The sequence below is a fragment of the Anabrus simplex genome, chromosome 7, assembly GCF_040414725.1.
Source record: "Anabrus simplex isolate iqAnaSimp1 chromosome 7, ASM4041472v1, whole genome shotgun sequence".
Classification (NCBI taxonomy): domain Eukaryota; kingdom Metazoa; phylum Arthropoda; class Insecta; order Orthoptera; family Tettigoniidae; genus Anabrus; species Anabrus simplex.
This window is the reverse complement of record NC_090271.1, coordinates 270259513-270276317: the sequence shown is the minus strand read 5'-3', so window position 1 is coordinate 270276317 and position 16805 is coordinate 270259513. Positions and strand designations below refer to the sequence as shown.

At 38.3% G+C, this 16805-nt stretch overlaps 1 protein-coding gene across 1 annotated transcript in view; it reads right to left on the bottom strand.

Annotated features, from left to right (window-relative positions):
* The window catches only part of LOC136877810 (protein CEPU-1), a 780334-nt gene that overhangs the window by 22601 nt on the left and 740928 nt on the right, over positions 1-16805 (bottom strand). The window contains exon 7 of the mRNA XM_068228540.1: positions 5906-6125. Within this exon, the coding sequence (XP_068084641.1) occupies positions 5906-6125 (220 nt within the window). The remainder of the gene's footprint in view (positions 1-5905; positions 6126-16805) is intronic.

The window sequence follows — 16805 nt, the reverse complement described above, 5'->3', positions numbered from 1 at the left end:
ATTGCTAATAATAATAATATATATTCATAAACTTATTAAATACTTCTGGGCATTTTCGCTCTGTACTGCCCCGTTTTCACGGCCGGATGCTCTTCCTGGTGCCTGCCCTCTGTGAAGCAAAAAAAGCCAGCCATCCGATATTTCCCTAGAAATCTCGTTTTTCAACATTTTTATCGAAATCCTGAGTCCCGTTTTCTATATCATCCATCCCGTATTTCTCTTATAAACCTCTTCTTTCACAATTTTTTTCAAGAATGCCTTCCTATTCTTTGTTGATAGCCCTAATTGACTTGATAGTCTGTGCTCTTATTTTTCTAACTTTATGTCTCTCCCTTCTATTTCTTAGCTGCGTACGCAGATGTCAAAGTTGCATGTGGATGGAAGGTTAACTGGCGGTAAAACTTTATTCATGCAGTTCATGGTCGTGGTTGCAACAGTAATTATTAATTACACATAATTATTGATTAGTCATTGGCACTGAAAAGAAAAAAACTAGAAACCCATGTATTTACAGCACTAACTGTGAGAAAACAAATTTCTGGATTATATGGGTACATGTGGATGGAAATCATTCCGTTCATAAACACAAACAGCAATGCTAAAAGGGAGGCGGAATAAAATGTAATTTGCGCAAAGTAATAAATTTTTATTGTGACGTATGTGAAATTGGTGGTAAAAATGTCGATTCTGCAGGCCTTTAGGGCACGTACCCGCTTCTCTTTTATTTTAATTTCTGAAAGTTGGCAGCCTTTGTGTAAAAAATGTATTCACTATTCTGTGTTTTTATGGTGTTGGTAATGTCGTGTGCTTTTCTATACAGTAGACTAAGTCTCCATGTTTCAGAAATTAAGAATATCCAGTTACAATCCCCAACGCGATCGGGAAATGGACCTGAGGCCCCTTTAATCCACGGTCTCTACGCTGGCTGTCCTAAAACGTTCTTCATTCTACTGACAGGTAATTAATTGAAAGTTCTGAACGGAGTGGTATATTTTCAATCAATTGCAAGGTGACCTTTGTCTGTGCCTGTCAGTTAAGTGCTACCACAATGCATTGTCCTGCTTGTTCTTATACAGACTGTCTAAATTCCGATGTATTCGGATATAGGGAGGAAAAATTTATAAGCAATTCAAGGATTTAATCACCCTTCTGTATCTCAGTTTAGATAGCAGTCATTTGGGAACGTGATTAGTTCAAGTAATGATTTATACAATTTTCATTACTTTGCAGCAAACCACTTCACGGGCTGCACTCCGCTGCGAAAGGCCTGTGGCAGCGCGGATAGTCTACGAGATTTAATAAATGCCATCTACGCTCGAGCACTTGTTTAAAGCACATGGAATATATCTGAGTGAAATACTAAAGCTTAATGAAAAAATACAACGATTATTACCGGTCTCACCACAGTTCCAGATAAATACAGGGATATTGGAAAAGGGACTAATTAATTGGGCAGTCTGGTGTTCCATCCTGTGCAGAGTCCAGTCAGGATTCAGAAATGGATTGAGGACGAGAACTAATATAATGAAAAGTAATGGAAAATACGAAAAGAAGAAAAGAGTCAATTTATACATCAAAGAAAATTATTTAGGTTGGGTAGATAGGTTTTTGCCTGTAAGCTGGGGTGGATCGTAATGTCAAGGAACGTAATAAGGGAAAATGAAAATACCAGTAGCGATCCAAGGGGGGGTTTACTGAGGGGTTAGAACCGGTACCCTCCCTACAATGGAAATTTTGCAAAAGAAAATAAACAAAACCTGACAATAAACCAGTGAAAGTCGACTCAAAGGTTTGGCTCTTTTGAATTTTCACAGAGACAACATTGTAAAACCAACATATATCTTGAATATATGTTCTAAGAAGCCTTGAAAGTTGGATTTTAGATTGCAATCTGAACATACCATTAGCTGTAAGACTATTCACTTTGATAATATTGTTCTTGTACTCTACTTTAGTGTAAGATTTTGTAATGAACCGATAATCCTATCTAAATATCATCATAATTTACTTGTATCAGTGTTCTTATGACACTTGTGCATTCGCGCACCACACACGCACAAGCACTCTCATTATGTTCTATCATAATGTTATACAATAATCCCCTCTCCCGTATCGGTCGATTCTGGATACGCTACTGGAAAATACATATTCGGAATGTTTCTACTGAAGTTAAAGAAGTTTAAAAATAGAAATGTATTTAATTCAATTGTTAAGGCAAAGTTATTTTGTGGAGCAGAAATTTTGGGAGTAGATGATAGTAATTTACCAATCAATGTAGTCTTAAGTACATTCACCAAAGTAATAATGGGACTGCCAAGCTGTGTTAGCATCAGTGGAGTGCGAATGATGTGCGAACAGATGAGTATATGGGCAGATTTTTTAAAAGGAATAGTTCGGGAAAAGGAGCAGAAATTTTACGGTATTTCAGCATCCGTTGAAACCTCAAACTGAGAGCTACTGGAAAGATTGGGTGAAGAATCTGCTAGATGGCATACTGTAGGAGTGGAAAGCTATTGGAAACAAAACGTTTCAAGAATAGTGGTGATAACTATTTTACGAGGAAGTACAGTTCTCTATTGACACTAATCATAAGGAAAATGAAAGAGGTTCGACACTTCAAAATAAATGAAGGTACCAGCAAAAGATAGAGAAGGGCCACGAGGAATCCCTGCCCTCGCAAGCTTAATACCATTGGAGTCGGAAAACAGCAAGTGCTTGTTAAGAGAGCTCGTATGGGTAAGATGACATAAGTGGAAGGAATGCGTGACTCAGCTAGCGGACCCGTGGTCACTAACACGTGCTGCGAAGATGAAAACTCCTGGGTCCCCTTTTGGTCGCCTTTTATGAGAGGCAGGGCGTCCCGTGGATTTATTTTACCATCCTGAGCACTGTGATCACTAGTAGTAGTATCTTATAAAATAATTTAAAATACGTAATATATAATATAGAGTAGAACACGATTATAACGACATCTAAGGGACCTAAAAAAATTGTCGTTATAAACGAATGGCGTGGTAACCGAAATTCGTATTGGTCTAGTGAAGTGGAAAATGAAAAGTACAGTAACATAAACTTATTTTGGCTTCACCCACGTCACTCCATTCAGATTTTTGTAGCCGCTTAATTTTGGAACCATTCTGTTCAAATGCATCAACAATCTTGCTTGGCCTTCCATATCGTTTGGGCTGTGGAATTAACAAGGCCAAACTCACGACACTCATCAGGTGTATTAATTCCATTCTCGATTTGGTGAATCACTTTACCTTTTTCTTCCAACGTTAAAATTTTCTTTTAGTAGTCAGACTGCGTGAATGTGCGTGCACATAAAAGAAACTTCCAGTAGAAACTGACCGCACGCAGGCACCGATAATACCTCAAGAACTTGGACGGGTAACAATAGAGTGGGGAATCTGCCTGCATTTTTGAGGTCTATGACAAAAGGGAAGAGGGGGGGGAAGAACTTTCTATTTTGCCAGATTTCAACAAAATATTTCTTAAAATACTTTGTTTCTTTGAAAATCTTATTCCAAACTGAGATTGAAAGTGACTTTATATGCGAGGTACACGCATATAAGTATGTCATATTAAACAAGGCTGAAAAACACATTTCTTATGAGCAATATATCCATACAACAGAAAACATGACGTTATAGACGAGTTGTCGCTGAAACCGATGTCGGTATAACAAAGTTCAACTGGTACAATCAGCTTTACGTCACACGGACACAGATAGGCTTTACGGCATCGATGGGATAAGAAATCGCTAGAATTCATAAGGAAGCGACTTTCGCCTTAATTATGATACTGTCCCAACATTTGTCTGGTGTGTAAATGGGAAACCACGGAAAACCATCTTCGGGGCTGCCGACAGTGTGGTTCGAATACACTAACTCCCGAATGGAAGCTGGCGGCTACGTGACCCAAACCGCACAGCCGCTTGCTTGGTAAAATAAAGCAATAAGGACTGAAAGTTTAAGAAAAGGAGAAATGACAGGCCTAATTTAGTGGTTAATTGGCGTGTATACGAATAAAGACTTGAGACAAATGTAAGGAAAATCACGCATTTAATGCAGTAAACATACGGAAGTGTCAAGGCTACTAACGGACTGTAAATAAACAAGAGGCAACTGTCTGTTAGGTCATCAGCCCAGACGCTGGTTGGATCCTCATATAGCACCACCAAAGGCTATGCGGTTATAAGGAAACTCCAAAAACCAATGGCAGCACCAAAATGAGGCATACTAGGCAAGATGAGGAGTGAGGTAGTTTGCCATTGCTTTCCATCCTGTGCAGAGTCCAGTCAGGATTCAGAAATGGAATGAGGACAAGAAGTAATATAATGAAAAGTAATGGAAAAATACGAAAAGAAGAAATGGGTCAAATTATACAGACAGATAAAACTGAAAACGAGTCTGAACTTCACGCTCATAATAAATGTTTAACCGGGTGAGTTGGCCGCGCGGTCAGGAGCGCGCAGCTGTGGGAGATAGTGGGTTCGAATACCACTGTCGGCAGACCTGAAGATGGTTTTCCGTGGTTTCTCATTTTCACACTAGGCAAATGCTGGGGCTGTACCTTAATTAAGACCACGGCCGCTTCCTTCCCATTCCTAACCCTTTCCCGTCTTATCGTGGCCATAAGACCTACCTGTGTCGGTGCAACGTAAAGCAACTAGAAAAAAATATTAAAAAGAGAATAGATGAAACCGAGAATAACAACAAATTAAATAGTACAGTATTATCAGAGGAATATGGGAAGAAAAATATAACGAAGACGAAAACACATAAGTAATATGTAGCTAGTATTGAGGGTATACATAAGGAGGATCCCTAGACCCCGCAATTTAATTAAAGGCTAGGAAATACCTCAAAAGTCCTCGTCTGACTATTGAAGATACGCCCAAGTAGTATTTATCTGATCCGCTATGTAATACTAAATTTTATTTTAATTATTGCTTGTCAACACATTTAGTTAGAGTATCATTAGCTTTTAGTTTTATTAAAAAAACTAAGTGCATGTATTAGTGATGACTGAAATAAACCCACCAGTTGGAGGTAATCCGTGATTGGAGGAGAGTAGTGTTCTATTTATTCACTCATCACAGTCCCACAATATTCTGTGCAAGAACACTCAGGAGAGAGATATAAATCTAAACTTATTTTAGCCTGAAATCAGTATGAAAACACGAAATATTACTGGTTATTAAATATAAAAAAAAATCCATCACGAACAATTACGGTGAAGTAGAAATTATGTATGTTGCTTATTTTAAAATTTTGCGGAATTTATTCCGTTTAAGACACAATAATTCCCTCTATCTCCCCTCTCCTAAATGCTTATGCATGTGAAATGAACCGTATGGTTCCTAGAAAATTGCCTGCGGCTAGTTTTACAATTGCCGTGAGCTAGTGAATTACATTATCATTTCGATATACAGTATATAATACAGCCATACGACACCCGATTATTGCTAAATAAGTTTACCTTGTGGGGAGCTAACCCCTTCACTTGTCGCGAGAATTTCTCTTCGGCTGCCACTTTCAGAGAATAGTGCTTGGCGAAGAACGTCCTGTAATATTCTGTGAAGTGCATATTGAGTTCATTCCATACAGATGTTCACTATTAAGTTAAAAGTATGACGGTAATAACTAAGATAGAACAAGTAATCCCTTCTTGGCTTTCTCTGTCAATCAGCTCCTTTAAGATCCATAGGAGTAACAGGATATTTAGGATCTTGTATAATAGCCCAATAGGGTGTTTGCGAAGAATTTTGAAGATCGCTATTTATAATTAGAAAATAATACAATTGAATTTCATTTTGTGTAGACTTGAGTTGTAGCACCTAAAGTACCTGACAAACTGCAGTTAACGATGCACAGAAAATGTAAGGAGAAATTGTACTCACCGGATCCTCGCGTTGAGAACTGAAACCGTTCGGAGACTTGGTTCCAGCCGAAGCGATTTCTTGCTTGTACAGTGGCTTCATATTGTGCTGCTGGCTCCAGTCCCCGAATCAAGTAGGACATCTGCTGGCGGAACTGCTCACTGGGGGTTGTAGATAAGATGACGTCACTCCAGTCGCTACGAACACTGCCGTATCCCATGTAAACGTAAGTCTCGTTATCCTGCAAAGGAGAAGCAGCAAACTAAGTTTAATTAAAACCAGATGAAAACTTTTTATAATAATATGTTCCGCTCCGAACAAACCATCCAGCTTCAACACTAAAACTCATTTTGTTAGAAAATAACATTGAAAATCTTGAGATAATATTTCTAAAAATTGGAACATATTGAAACTTACTAATAATAATGTTATTTGCTTTACGTCCCACTAACTACTTTTTAAGGTCTTCGGAGACGCCGAGGTGCCAGAATTTAGTCCCGCAGGAGTTCTTTTACGTGCCAGTAAATCTACGGACACGGGGCTGTCGTATTTGAGCACCTTCAAATGCCACCGGACTGAGCCAGGATCGAACCTGCCAAGTTGGGGTTAGAAAGCCAGCGCCTTAGCCGTCTGAGCCACTCAGCCCGGCTTTGAAACATACAAAAAGGTGTGGGATCTGACGAGCACGGACTCAAAAACAGTGCAGTGATTACAGGGCCCCAGACCAATCTTGTATTTCTTGCAGACTCCTATTCATCTTTCCTGTTTGATTTTCCTTGGTTGACATTTGCAACACTCCTATACCTGTAGGACTACCTGTACCTGTAAGTACTCAGCGCCCTAGGAAATATTCTATTTCCTCGCGTTATCATTATTGAACATCATCATATTCCGAAGGTTCTAACTTTCCCTCCCTCCCTTCCTCCCTTCCTCCCTTCCTCCCTTCCTCCCCCCACCCCCCCGCCCCCTTCTTTCCTTCTTTCCGCTTTTCACTTTAAACCATGATAAAGGGCACTGAAGTTAACATTATTTGAATTAACGTGAACCATTACCCAGATATGAACATAACATCAGGGAAAAGGTAAAAAGAAAAGAATCAGATAACGGAGGTGGTTTTGTTTCCAGGGAAAAGGCAGCTAGTAATAAGTCCCTCTTACCCCCAATTACAGAAGAAAAAGGGAGTTCTCCGAGCTCTTGGGCGATGAATATATTGGTATAAGAAACGAGGGGCAGGCAATGGGGGTGAAAATGAAATAATCCCTAGGCCTCACAAACAAAAATCCGTCGGGATCGGAGGAAAACAACAATTTGTCCAAGCAAAGTCGTACAGGTAAAGTAAAACAGCGACCCTGGCACAAATTCAGCTAAGGAACCGGTGCCGCTAATCGAAGCTCCTAAGTTAAGATTCCCCTGGATTTAGTTGTCATCAAATCAGTAGATACTGTGGATGTTTTCTATTCCGTCTCCTAAGATGTGGGAGGGATTTGGTGTGTAAATCGAAATGATAAACTCATGAGAACCATGGGTTTTAAAGCCTAGCTGCTAGATTCGTCTATTTTAAAATAATATTGTACCGGGATTGACCATACATCAATTATTTCTTAAATAAAATATGTCATAAAAATGTGTGAATTACTAACGAATGCATTTTCAGCGCCTATACAAACGAAGTCTAGCAGGAGCAAGGAGTCAACCCGTACAACACTAACTTCGTCATCACACAGTCAGCGCGGTGTCAAGGACAGTTTTCGTCATACGATCTGGAAACATCCATCCAAGTAATGTTTTATATCCTAAACCTATTGAAGTATCGATTAAGAAACAATGACATCTTGTAGTGCTCATTTTAGACGTCTCCTCGTGTTAATTTCTCCAAAATCCATCCAGGGATTACGGAGACATTCAAGATTATATGAAACATTACGTCAGAGTTAGATCTGTATATAAAAGACCCTAACTCTTCGTCCTGTCACTTCAGTTCACACCGGCAGCACGACGATGTTGGTTAACCGCATGATACGGAGTTAGCCTGCATGCCGAAATTATGCCTAAATGGCGTGCGAGTTGTAGAACATTGAATAATTCCGGCGTTATTGTACTTATAACATTTCAGTAATTTGAACCTTGTTTAGAAACTTATAAATATTGTAGAAGGTGATTCTAAGACTGGTATAATTAACATATACGTGTATGCTAGAAGCCTTATAGTGACTTTTTCAAGTGAAATCGACTTTACGATTTGAATAACATCATTTTCAGAGACTTTAATTTTCGTACAAATGTTTAATAATTCACTTAGACATTATATTAAATGCGGAATTCAAAGTGGTTTTTATGCGAACAGACTTTTCATAATAATAATAATAATAATAATAATAATAATAATAATAATAATAATAATAATAAATGTTTCGCATAGAATGCAGTAGTTAGGAATGTTAGTGATATTTCCAAGTGATTTACACTAAACAAGCACAAGTGCACTCATGTAAAATGCAAGTGAAATTTCCAAGTGAACTGTGCTTTCAGTAGGTCTCTACAAATATTTAGTTTCTTTAAAGTTATAAATAATTCTCAGAGCACAGTTATTCCATCAGACGTTCTATTTCTAGACGTGAATAGGAATAAACTGTGCTGTGATGAGTTCCACTGAACAGTGCAAATTTTAATTTGGTAGGGAGACCCTACGCATGTGATAGAAGTCAGACTTTACTTTTCAAATTTTTCAAATTATACGTTTTGGGTTCTAAGTTAGAACAGAGTCAATGATTACAACAAAAAAGTGCTGTGGTTTATGTGAATCATTCCGATACTCGGGGGACAGTTAAATGTAGAGTGAGTGGTAACCCCGCGCCGGGACCTTCAAGAAACAATGATGGTCCATTGCTGTCTACAACGGATCGTGGTTCCATGGTTGGGCCGCTGTCCATCAAGGATAATCCATGTAAACAACTTCACTGTAACCAGCACAACTGTAATGTGAACCTGATGTGAATAAATTCAGTTTAATTAATTTGGAACTCATTGTAGTTAGGACCTCTTTTTGTACCCAGCTCCAGGTATACACCCGGTGTGCCCTGTGGTAAGATATCATTACTCTCCGAAACATCATGTCGAGCCTTATTATCATATAATTTCCTTCTGCAATATATAATTTTAAAATTGTATAAGCCTATTTGAGGTAGTAGAAATGTGGTCGATTCACCAGTAAGGACATCGGTTAATTCCTCTATCCGAAAGTCGAGAGAAATAGAATAGAATCTTCCATTCCTATAGAGCTTCATGAGTTCCACTTATCCAACAGAAATTACCATCAGGTGAATTGCTGGGTTTAAGAGGTGTTAACTAGTTTACCATTCATTTCCCCGTGGATCCTCATGGGCAGAATTTGCTCTGCTTTACTTTGCTTACGCTAAATAGTCTTTAAGTAGCGGTGTACTACTATACTGTACAGTGGCAACCAAAACAGGAGCTTTTCCTTTCACGGGAATTTAATTTTAAAAAATCGTCCTTGATAATACAATCTAAATTGCCAGAGTGGAGTTATAGGCCTAGTCAGTCATTCCTGATATTTCGTCCAAGGAACTGTTAAACTCTTTGAGCTTCAATCAATAGAAGTGACGAGGCTATGAACGTTTTCTCCTTTCCTTGCTATCGACAATGCCTCACGTGTTAGTGCACTACGGCTATGAAGCAAAGTTCTGCATTCCGGAGGTGAGCGGATTCGAGCCACGCCCTCTGCTATCCTTAGAATAGTTTTCAGTGGTTTCCCATTTTCACTTCCATGAAAATGCCAGGGGATTTCCAATTCATAAGCCGCAGTCGACTCCTTCTTCCTCGTTAAAGTTTCATTTACCATCATTCATTTTTCGTTGGTTCCTCAAGTGAAGTTTGCGTCAGAGAGGGCAACCGAGCGTAAAATCATGCCATACAAGTAACATCCCATCTCATCCTCGACCACATATCAGGAAAAGGGTCAAAGTATGCCCTGGAAATTGTATTGAATGCCAGAAATAAATGAAATAAAAAAGGAATATTTCATAGGTATTTTATATAATATCAAATTCAAAGTCGGTAAAATATTATATCTTAGACATTACACTTCGTGAAATTCGTGTTTAAAATGTAACTTTGCTCTTACTGTATAGTATACTGCCTTGTCTTACTACTTAAGTATTATCCTTTCGCTCTGAACAGCCATCAGTCTTCAGGACTGGCAAAGGATTTATCAGATGCATGTACAAGACCAAGTGCAGATGTTTTTGAGAGAAATGAAATATAGTGCAATTCTATGTACCACTTAACACTCACTTGTTACATCACTTCAACGTTTAAAAGATACATGATGTAATTTGCTGTTTGCTTTACGTCGCACTGGCACAGGTAGGTCTTACGGCAACGATGGGATAGGAAAGGCCTAGGAATGGGAAGAAAGCGGCCGTGGCCTTAATTGGAAAACCATCTTCAGGGCTGCCGACAGTTGGGTTCGAACCCACTATCTGATGTAATTACTAGTAATATAATATTTTGAAAACACAAGATTAATAATTCCACAAAATATTATTAAAAATATAAATCAGGTATTCTGAATCTTTCGTCATTAGATTTTGTAAACAGTTCTGAAGAACATAAGTAAAACGTTATTAAAATGAGTTTTAAAAATATAAAAAAATCTTAAGTATTTGTGTTTTAATTCTGTTTGTGGATCTAAACTTTTTTTTTTCAGAATACAATATTTTTGTGTATCAAGCCAATTTTCTACGCATATGTATTAAAAATGTAACTATTGGATTTGTTTAATTAGTTCACTGATTTCTGTTAACTGCTACAAGCTCCTGATTTAAGATTCCCCTGGATGTAGTCGTCATTTATGATAGGTAAGGAGATACTGTGGATGTTTTCTATTCCGTCACTCATTAGAGGTGGGAGGGATTAGCAATATTTGGTGTGTAAATCGAACTTATAAACTTATCAGAACCAAGGGTTTTAAAGTCTAGCTGATAGTTTCATCTATTTTTAAATAATATATGACTAGAAAAAAGAACTCTGAGAATTTGAGCAGGTGAAACATTATCTGATCCTGTAACGATTAAGAGAGCGGGGGGAATCTTTGTTTTCTTAGGTAATCATACTCGTATAAGTAAAGAACTGGAATCACAGATGAGTTTTTCTGCAGACGATATTGTATTGAGTAGTAAATAAGTTACAGGACTGTGAGTAACTACAAGAAAACCTCTACAATGTTGTGAGATTGACAGCAGACAAATGGGACGAATATGAGTAAATGGGATGAAATAATCGGTTGTAAGTTTCACCCAGAGAAGAAATACATTTTTAGTTACTTGGTGGTGTGGTGAAAGTACCTAAGGGAGATACCTGTAAGCACTAAGGTGTTATATTAACGAACGTTACTGAAATATTAAAATGGGTGTGAGAACACAGTACTTATTGGTTGTAGTAAAAATGTGAAGGAGTGGGACCATAAGTCACTGCGGTTCCAGTGTATGGGATCCTAACCAGGATTAGTTAATACGAGAACCGGAAAAGATCCACACGAAAGCAGCACGATTTTAATTGCTGGGCGATTCTTGAGAATAAGAGTAGTGTTATGAAAATGTTTGAAACTTTGGGCTGTGAAGACTTATGTATAACTAGACGAACAGCTCGAGTATGCGTGGTATTCCAAACTGTCAAGGGAGAGATGGCGTAGTAGACATTAGTAGACGGATAAGATTGAATGGAACTTGAAAGGTAGGTAATATAATAGTAAGATAAATTTGGAATTCAGGGAAAGAAACCGGAAAAAATATTAATTTATATGAGGAAGAATTAGAGAATGGAATAATGTATCAAGGGTAATGCTCGATAAACATCCAAGTTCTCTGAAATCATTTGAAGAAAGGCAAGGAAAACAACTGATAGAGAATGTTTCACCTGATTGACAGTCAAAATTATGTTCAATGATTGATTGATTGATTGATTGATTGATTGATTGATTGATTGATTGATTAGTTGATTGATTGATAGATCAAATTTTACACATAGCCAAGAATCGCCAAACGTTCCATACAATGTCTGCTTCTATATTAATTAGCTGTTACATATTCATCTGCCTATAATAAACAGATAAACTGTCACCAATGTGAGGATATTTTGAACCTATAAGACGAGTATTTTCAAAACAGGTTATGAAAAATATGTACACTCTTCAAAAATTCTGATTTTTTTCATTATTATTATTTTTCAATAGATTCGAGAAACTTAAGGTTATTTTGTTAAAATACTAGGTATTTAAAATGTAACTTTTCCATATTTCTTTACAAATGTTTTAAAAACAAAACTGTACATTTAGATTAATTCAGTTAGTTTGTAAAATCTCTATTGACTGCTAATAACAAAGATTTTATCTGTAAAAATGATTTGTCATTTATTTTCGCACTTCAGCGTAATAACTTGTGTGGTTCTTTATAATGCTGAAGTAATGTACAAAGTCTACGAAATACATAAACCTCATTACAGGATAAACAGAGTTTCACACATTGCCAGCAATTACCAAACATGTTTTTAAATTCTTGGATATTCTGTATAAAACCTTTTATTTCTATACGTATACGTCAGTCTTTACGGAACAGAACAGGTGTCTCCCGTGAGGGTGTAGCCCCATTGAGTGTGAGTCCATGATGTCTGGACACAAATCAACTAAGTTTAAGTTCTGTAGCTACTCACGCATACACAGTAGGTGCAATATATTGTTAATTAGGTCTGCCGCTACTTATCGTATGATCAAAGAAAGTGAATGCGAACGTGTGTTTATAATAGGTATGACGGTGTGTGTGTGTGAATATTATCACGTTGTCACGTCCATAATTCTACTGGGCGATGACGTCACTCTCCCGGACTGACACGCCGAGTCAGGGCAACGCCCCAAGTTGGTCATACAGCTGTAAATAAACCCATGGCGTGACCTGCCAAAGTTCAGACAGTAAACTTGAATGATCTTTAACCCACACGTAAAAATAATATGACGAATTCAAGAATAATTCTCAATGCTATAAATGTGACAAGCCTGCAACAGATTTAAGCACGCCTACGACTTCTTGCAATAGAGCCAACGCGCTAGTCAAGGACACTACAATGCAAATTCCCAATTATCTTGCTCAATATTCACTGTACTTTTCGGATAATTTACTACTGTGTATTGTTTTTGTAGTTCTGGTTTGAGTACGTTCCTTTTTTCTAGTTTTTATACTCTTAAGTTGTACTAACCTATATGTATAGCTTATTTTAGGTTTTTCTGGATGTACCATTAATGGCTGCAATAGGTTATTAATATGTTTATATCTACAGAGCTACTGGATAATAAAAATCAAATCCCATTGCACTACAGTTCTGACGGGTCTTGGGCTCAGCTCGCAGGCACGTTACTCCTAGACCACGGACAATAATAGAGGCCTACTATCAATGGTTGTCTTCCTTTATCGGAACTCATGCACTCATTTCCAGGGATTCATTCACTTAATTAAGGCCACTTCCGCTACTTTCCCAATAGTAATCATTTCCCAACGTTCCATCGCCGAAAAACACCTTCGATGTGTTAGTGCGTCGTTAAGCATAAGAAAAACACAAACCTCACATCCTCAGTAACCTCATCCCGCGATGGTACAGCCCTTTTCAGGCAAGCCACCGTAATAGGGGCGAGCTGCATGTACCATTTAACAACAACCATCCCGCCATTCTTAAATCTCCGGCAGCACCGAAAATCAAACCCAGTCCCCCGAGGATAGCAGCTAACCACGATAACTCCTAGGCTACGGAGGTTGAAATTAAATAACCTTTATTGGATATTGACGAGGTAGTTAAGAAAGATTACACATCCCTTCACATGTTTATGAGAGCATTTAGGGGTTGTAGTAAGGATTTAAAGGAGAGGGGCTGTAAGTTTCTGGTAAAACCGCATTTAGAGTATGGTTTTAGTGTATTGGACTTTCGTCAGCACTATCTGATACGACAACGAGGAGTAAGGGATTGTAATAAATTATGAAGGGAAATGTTCGATAAATTTCGAAGTTCCTTGAAAATGTTTAACAAAGAGCAAGGTAAACAATAATTGATAGGGAATCTTTCAATTAGGCGACATCCCTAAATGCAGATCGTTGATTGATTGATTGATTGATTGATTGATTGATTGATTGATTGATTGATTGATTGATTGATAACCTCATAAAATCCGGACTCATTATCATTCCCTATTACGCGTTTCTGTTGTGGTTGGTAATGTGTGTGTGTGTGTGTGTGTGTGTGTGTGTGTGGGTGTGGGTGTGGGTGTGTGTGTGGGTGGGTGGGTGGGTGTGGGTGGGTGTGTGTGTGTGGGTGGTTCCAGTGTATCCCACTTTTACAAGGACTACTTGATACGAGAACTGGAAAAAAATTCAAAGGAAAGCAGCTCGAATTGTTCTGGGTGATTTCCGACAAAGAAGTATTTGTTGGTTCGAAAATGTTGCAAACTTTGTGTTGGGAAGACTTAGTAGTAAGGAGATGATATGCTCAACTATGTGGTGTATGCTGAGAGAAACACACACACATACGCAGAGACCTTGAGGCAGAGGTGTTAAGCAAACTCGGCTTAAATCCCCGACTCTGCCGGAGATGGGAGACTCTGTGGCAAGTCATTCAGCCAAGGAGTTACACAATTTCTTGAAACAACCAATCCCCATGGCACAACAGTCCTGAAAGGCCATGACCTGCTCAGTTAAAAGTCCTGCAGATTACGGGGTGCCATGTGGTCAGCATAACGGATCTTCTCGGCCGTTATTCTTGGCTTTCTAGACCGGGGCCGCTATCTCACCGTCAGATAGCTCCACAATTGTAATCACGTAGACTGAGTGGACCTCGAACCAGTCCTCACATGCAGGTAAAAATCCCTGACCTGGCCGGGAATCGAACCCGGGTCCTCCAGGTAAGAAGCAGGCACGTTACCGCTACACTGCAGGGCCGGCTCTTGAAAACAACAATCCATTAAATTTGAAGCACATTCACTGAAAACGTTTTCGTACCACGTCAAGGAAGTTTAACAAATAATGGAAACAATATCGACTGTAAAAAGGAATTGAAGGAGGACGCTGGATAATGTCTAAAACAAACAAAAACTGTAACTGTGAAGAAAGTGTTTTTCTATAATTCATTGGATTCATGATTGCTAAATGTTACTAAATAAACCTAATTCGGAACTGAAGAACATCACTACTAATATCCCTGAAATCCATTGAAACATTCTCTCGCCACGAACAGGAAATCTCATCCTCAAACATCAAAAGCAGATGTTAATAAATATAATGAAAATTGCAGTATTTCACACAATAATAATGCATTTTTAAACCTTCCACCACACATTAACCGGATCTTCTTTTTAAAACATCCAATGTTCATAACAAATGGAACAATAGGTTATAAAATGCAGTATAACCCAATATAAAGGGCCAAAACCAATTGTGGCAGCATATTGACTTGTATGTTTGTCCATTAAGCGCCCAGTAGGCCTGGCCAGAAAATCGTTTATTCCCGTAAATCAGTTGACCGATTGTCAATAATTGTATTGCCAACCCGATAAACAGTTGATCATTTCCACGCCAGTTGTTCTATTCTATACAGGCTTCATTTACAGTGCATAATGATAATTATTTGGCAGAATGTGTCTGCTGTACAATACAATTAAAACTGTTATCGCCGCTAAACGGGTAGAGTCCGCAAAATGGTGGGTGCAACTTGAGATTGGCCTGAATTTATATTTATAATCACATTAAAAAGAGGATATCTTTGTTTTATTCTAAAACAAGAACATCTATTTTTCATTGAAATAAGTGGATATGCAACTGGAGAGAGGGAAAATATCTGATATGTACAACCCACTAAGTGACGAGTGAACAACTCATGAAGTGAGTTCACAAAGATATATCGCATCCGGTAAAACAAGTTTCACTGGAAGGTTATTTGATTGCACTGGTGCTCAAACTGTGTACTACCACGTACCACACATCCTTCACAAATTTTCTGAAGATTATTGAAGACTTCCTTGCGCCTGTGAAAAACACTATGTGAATAATATCATGGGGAAAATGCCGACTCGCGAGACACATTGTACCCTTTTACGCCAGTGCGATATGTCATAGGAACGAAATGAAATTTAATTCCACTGGTACAGTTGCATATATGTTCAAAATGTGTATCGTCACGTGCTACACATCGTTCAAAACATTTCTGAAGATATCGAACGCATGAGTGGCCTAGTATCAAAGAGCGAGTTACTCATCGCTACTGACAGATTTTACCGCGAGGAATTCAATGCAACCATGGTTTGGGTTCAAAACCCGACATAGTCCATTAAAATGTGTAGTCAAATATGAGGCCGAGTTTCAATATCCGCTAAATCCAACACCTATATTGACATTTCTAGTATCGAAGTCCGCCAAATTCCTGTCAGCCAATCAATACTTCGCATGTCATCCCAACATACGCTGGGTATGTGTTTACTGCTACTCCGCATGTCAAAGTGTTCGTTAATATTTCGTAGGCAATGCACTCTTGAAGCCTTTTCTTCTGTTTTAAAATATTTCGGAGAAGAATGGAGGAATAACGAGCTGCTTCAGTTTTTGATCCAGCTTTAGGAAAACACGAAGATCTAGTTGTTCAGACGGAAGAAAATGAAGACGACGTAGTAGTTTACGAAGAAGGAGTAGACACGGATGTACCGCAAATGCAAGGAAAGTGTAAAAATATATGTTTAAGTTTCATACCGGTAACGTTTCATGAACTGTGTTGTTATTAAGCGACACCTTCCTTTATAAAGTGGTTATAAAACTCGGTCTTCAGATATCTCAATTAATTTAAACTAGTAACCATTAATTATTAAACGACCGAGCTCGAT